Genomic DNA, 5813 nt, shown 5'->3' on the forward strand with positions numbered 1-5813 from the left:
TCCTGCGTGTCTTGTCATCCTTCTGGGTGTGTATGCACAGAGGCTCGCTACTGTATATTTTGGGGGTCTCTCTTGGTCCTCACAGTGCAGGGGTTCACTTAGGCAAATAAGCAGTGAGGGCAGAAAACTAGGGGGAAGGCAGAGGAGGAGAGGCAATGAGGGGAATGGTAACCTGGAGTTGACTTCTTGGCATCCTGGTGGCCAGAGCCACCACCTGGACTCTGAAATCCTTGGGTTGCCAGCCCTCACCTGGGAACTGGTCCCAAAATAGGCACATGGTGAAGATACCACCTTGTCACCTTCGGTCATTCATTTGGGGAACTGGCCAGCAGAAACTGTGCTAGGGCCTCAGCATCTTGCAACTGGCACTCTGACTGAAGGCCACATCATGGGGCCAAAGGCTTTTACTGCTTGGCTCAACCCAGCCCCAAAGACAGTACTGACTAAGTTCAAAGTGGAGTGGCTCCAAGGCCATGGGTGTTCCTAGGAGAAAACATGGCTGTCCCACCCTTGTCTGCATTTTGGTAAAGACATCTGGCAGGTGCATTTCCATAGAGGTTATCAGTGGCATGGGTACCACCATGGACTGACAGTATAGCATTGCCAGCAGTGTGCTGCCCAAAAGAGTCCCATGAGGTGGATGGGACTCATTTACAGATAGGGAACGAGCCAAGTACCTTGCCCAAGAACAACTCCAGAGTAAGTGGCTATTCCTGAACTCAAACTGCTTCACTCTGACTGCCAACACAGAAGACTGTTCAGAGAAATAAGCATCTGGCCAAATTATCAAAACTTTTCAAAAGTTAGTTTTCCTAGTATGAAAGACGTACTTAAAATTTTGATTTTAAGTAGAAAATACCTCACCACCAGGAACCCACCTTCAGTGCTGTTGGAAGCAAAGGGCAGTTTGGTAAAGGCTGAACCTTGATGCAAACTTCTAAATGAGTGAATGATACATCCTGAGGTGCACCCCAGCATTCAGACTGGGATGTGGGGAACCTACTCTGAGAAGCTGGAAGGCTACCAGGCTTCCCATTCCCTCCCCTTGCTCAGCCTGTGTGCTCAATGGAGCTAGGGGTTGAGGGGTCATCAGAGCTTTCTAGCTTCTGCCCATCAGAATCTCATTCTTCTGAATTCTAATCAGCAGTAGTTCCATTCTCCCACTAAACTCAAAGCCTCTGTATCTTCTATTCCTTTACTCCTTCAGTACAACATATCCTGGGGTCAGCTGCTTCCTGCCTCCCAACCATTTTGTGTGCTCCACTAATCTCTGAAGGATAATGCTTAGGATTTTAGGTGTTAGAATGAGACCAATGAGTCTCAACTTCCCTGAGCCTCTTTTCTTCAGCTGTATAGTGGGAATGTCCATAGTACCTACCTGGCAGGGTGACCATGACAACAGGAGAGAAAGCAAAACATTGAGTAGGCACCTTCCTGAATAAATAAATGTAGGCTCTTGATCACATCACTACTCTGCTTGAGAGCCTCACTGGCTCCCCACCCGTCACAGGGTGATGTCTGGATACTTTGCTAGGTGCCCAGTTTCAGGTAGGTAAAAACCACTGACATTGGGGTGTTCCTGTATCATGTTAGCCTACGTGGCTGGCCTGGTGTCATAGAGCACGTATTTGACTCTAGGCACAGAGGCTGCTGGCTCAATGCCCCCAGCCACCTTATCTTTCAAAATATATGCAGACCACATTAGTGGACCAACTATCATTGGCCCCTCACTAGAGGTGTCCCAGTTATCCCACCCCTTCAGGCTCTGGGGGAGGGAAGGCAAAGGAGGGAGAAGATTCCATATGCCCACATTTCAGCATTACCCAGTGGATAAACTGTAATACACCAGGTATTGTTAAATCTAAGGGTCACCATGGAGATGAGCCATTGGTCAGGGCTTGACAGTATTTACCTCTTTACTGGAGTGGCCAGAACAGGGTGGGTTGGGGCAGGACACGGGATTTTGCTTGCAGAGAGAATGATCGGCCTTGGGAAAGTTTAAGACCGGAGAGTGCTCCGGGTGCTTTCAGCCTTGGTGTTGGAATTAAAGGCGAGGCCAGGCAGGGGAGCGGCGGTGTAGGTCCTCTCCGTCCACCTCGCTGAGGGCACGCGCTGCACGGGAGAGGGCGCCGCAGCCTGGGTCTTTTCAGTCCTCGAGGTCTAGGCAGCTTTTGTGCCCGGAGCCGGGAAGCCCAGGGCGGCCCAGGCGCCCTCTCCCGGGTGGGGGTCTGCACGCGCCTTCCCAGCCCGCTCTCTGCAGGGGTGCCCGCCCCTCTCCCCGCCCTCCTCTCCGCCCCCGGCCTGGGTCCGCCCCCGCGCCTGTGTCACCAAGGGGCCGGGGGCGGAGAGCCGCCGGGCGGGACATCCGGCCTCAGTCCCTCGCCGCGCCCGTCCGCCTACCGCTCAGGCGCCGCAACCCGGAGACTGCCACCCGAGCGCGCGCTGGGGCCTCCCGCCAGCGCTCGTGTCTCCCACCCCACCCGGCGCAGTGGGCCCTAGCGTTCTGCCCCGGACCTCAGCCTGAGCCCGCCTCCCAGGGCGCCCTCGCATCAGCCGTGCCTGCGCAGGCCCCCAGCCCGGGAGCACCATGTTCCCTCGCCCGCTGACCCCGCTGGCGTCCCTCAGTGGCGCGGAGCCCCTGGGCCGGGCGCTGCGGCGGGGCCCACCCGGCAGGGCCCGGGCCGGGCTCGGGGCGCCCCCTCTGTTGCTGCCGTCCATGCTGATGTTCGCTGTTATCGTGGCCTCCAGCGGGCTGCTGCTCATGATCGAGCGGGGCATTCTGGCCGAGATGAAGCCCCTTCCCCTGCACCCCGCCAACCGCGAGGGCGCGGCCTGGCGCGGGAAGGTCCCCAGACCTGGGGGGCTGTCCCTGGATGCCGGGGACTCGGACCTGCAGGTGAGGCAGGACGTCCGGAACCGGACTTTGCGGGCAGTATGTGGACAACCAGGCATGCCCCGGGACCCCTGGGACTTGCCGGTGGGGCAGCGGCGCACCCTGCTGCGCCACATCCTTGTGAGTGACCGCTACCGCTTTCTCTACTGCTACGTACCCAAGGTGGCCTGCTCTAACTGGAAGCGGGTGTTGAAAGTGCTGGCGGGTATCCTAGACAGCGTGGACGTACGCCTCAAGATGGACCACCGCAATGACCTGGTGTTCCTGGCAGACCTGCGGCCTGAGGAGATTCGCTACCGCCTGCAGAACTACTTCAAGTTCCTGTTTGTGCGGGACCCGTTGGAACGCCTTCTCTCCGCTTACCGTAACAAGTTTGGCGAGATCCGAGAGTACCAACAGCGCTATGGGGCTGAGATCGTGAGGCGGTACAGGGCTGGAGCGGGGCCCAGCCCTGCAGGTGATGATGTCACCTTCCCCGAGTTCCTGAGATACCTGGTGGACGAGGACCCTGAGCGCATGAATGAGCATTGGATGCCCGTGTACCACCTGTGCCAGCCTTGTGCCGTGCACTACGACTTTGTAGGCTCCTATGAGAGACTGGAGGCTGACGCCAACCAGGTGCTGGAGTGGGTGCAAGCACCGGCTCATGTCCGCTTCCCACCTCGCCAGGCCTGGTACCGGCCGGCCAGCCCTGAAAGCCTGCACTATCACCTGTGCAGTGCTCCCCGGGCCCTGCTGCAGGACCTGCTGCCTAAGTATATCCTGGACTTCTCTCTCTTTGCCTACCCACTGCCTAATGTCACCAGGGATGCCTGTCACCAGTGACCATAGGTATGGGCCAGCATTTGTTGACAATGCCAGCTTCCTGTGCTGCTGCCTGCTCTTCGGAGAAACCCTGACTCTGGGGCCTGGGGCTTCTCCAGATGTCTAGGCGGCAGGGGCTGCCTTCAGAAGTTCCTTGTCCAGGTGTCCACAGTGGCTCAGAGGACAGGGGTGGACAGGAGGCCTGGTACTCCCCATTGAGGGGATTTTTTGTGGGCCAGTATGGTCCTTCTTGCCCTTGGTAGGGCCAGACACTAGTCTGCCAGTGAAGCAACACATCTGTGCTGAAAACTGGCTCCAGGGGCCCCTGGCTGCAGGGATTGAGCAGTTCACCGGGGCTACCTTAGCTTAGCCTGTGGCCAAACCTAGAGGTGTCTCCAACTAAGGAGCAGGACAAGAGCTGGGGGCCCCATTCATCCATTCATGTGTCTCAGGGCTGGAGTCAGCAGTTGTGCCTTATAAATGACTTTTGTGCCTTTCTGCTTCAGACTCAGAATTTCCTATACTTTACAAATTCTTTCCATTTTTCCAAGGAAAACAAAACTGAGCTGGGTCCCTTGCCTGGTAGCTCCAGGACCCAGCCCTGCAGGCATCCAAAAATCCCTGGGCTCAACCTGTTCTTGGGGCTCTGGGCACCTCTTTCCTCCCCCTAAGGTTGTGACTGTGGCTGGTGTATCTGGCTGCCACTTTTTCGGTGCATTTATTTAAAATTTGTACTTTTTGATAGAACCTTTGTAAAGGCTTTGTTTTCCTAATAGCTCAATTTTTAATAAAGCTGTTTTGTATACAAACTCAGTTTCTCTGGTTCTCCCTTTGAGCTCCTGTGCCTCCAGCAAGTCTCCATGATATCTGCCCTCCCAGGTCAGGAGAGGAAGCTTACAGGTAAGGAAAGTAAGAGGAAGAGAAAACACTTGCTTGGGCAGTTGCATTGGGGATACTGCCCTGCTATGGAGCCTTTGGGAGCTCCTCATAAGGCCATAGAGGATCACACTCAGCTTCTGGGATGCCAGCAAAAGGCAAGCCCTGTTAGGGATGGCCCCAGGTCTAGAGCACACCTACCTACATGGTAGTATTCCAGAAGAAGGGCTGGCCGTGAGACCATGGCTCCTCCTCCTCTTAGTAGGAATACTTCTTGATTATTGTTGTGTGAGCAAGGGGACGTTATTGCTGGCACTGAGAATTACAAGGAAGGCGGGGGTTTGAGAAAAGGGCAGGCTCTTGCTGCCTTAAGTCCAAAGGAAGTTGTGTGATGTGAGAGGAATATGATCAGGACAGTAGAGGACAGGCCTCAGTGGGACCTATTCCCCCACTGCTCTCCAAAGATCCCAGGGCTACCGGGGAATGGAGAAGAGGAAGCTGTGCCCATGGAATAATGCTAGGCTACTCTGCCCTGTTAGTCCTATTTCGCACTCCCAGTGGGAACTGCTGTACTTTGGGGACTTGAGGCAGTGATGAGAGATGGTGCCAAGTTTATGGAGGGAAGCAGGAGAAGCCCCCTTGCACATGCCACTTACACCTGGCCTTGCTATTGGCCTGACTTTGGAGGAGAAATTTGGGTGAGGAGGATTCTATGGGCACTCATGCACCTCTGCCATGACTCGCCAGGAGGCCTTTACTTGATTCCCTTTCTGAGTCATATGCCCCTCTACAGGGTGCCTTTCGCTCTGGGGCTTCACTTCAGATAGCTCTTACCACGTTCTGTTGTAACCACCCAGTTATTTATCAGTCTCCCCCACTGAGAATGTGAATTGTGTGAAGTTGAAACCATGTCTGTCTTGTTCACTTGATAGTCCCAGAACCTAGCCCAGGGCTGCATACAGTAGGCAGGTAGACATCACAGCAGTACCACAGTATACATCTTGCTGCAGGACAGAGAGCACTGTACTTGGAGTCACCCAGACCAATCAAGTCCCAGCTCTACTCTCCAGCTGCCTGACTGCCTCTCAGAGCCTCCATGCCCTCGGCTGTATCACCGGAATAATAACACCTTTCTTATGTAGATTGCAGTGAGGATTAATGAGGACAAAAATGAGTAAAAGTGCCCAACCCACGGTGTTTGAAATGCTAGTTGAACACCTGATCCCTCAGAGGCCTGTGG

The 5813-nt window shown here is 55.1% G+C and overlaps 1 protein-coding gene across 1 annotated transcript; it reads left to right on the plus strand.

Annotated features, from left to right (window-relative positions):
• Nucleotides 1–2289: 2289 nt before the first annotated feature.
• CHST14 (carbohydrate sulfotransferase 14) lies at nt 2290–4506 on the plus strand. The gene has a single exon (XM_036923848.2). It carries the CDS (start codon nt 2588–2590, stop codon nt 3716–3718), a length of 1131 nt encoding a protein of 376 aa, XP_036779743.1. The 5' UTR covers nt 2290–2587; the 3' UTR covers nt 3719–4506.
• Nucleotides 4507–5813: the final 1307 nt, after the last annotated feature.

This window comes from Manis pentadactyla, chromosome 11, assembly GCF_030020395.1.
Source record: "Manis pentadactyla isolate mManPen7 chromosome 11, mManPen7.hap1, whole genome shotgun sequence".
Classification (NCBI taxonomy): Eukaryota; Metazoa; Chordata; class Mammalia; order Pholidota; family Manidae; genus Manis; species Manis pentadactyla.

Excerpts from the sequence above, each read along its gene's own strand:
- CHST14 (XM_036923848.2), top strand. The coding sequence starts at position 2,588 with ATGTTCCCTCGCCCGCTGACCCCGCTGGCGTCCCTCAGTGGCGCGGAG.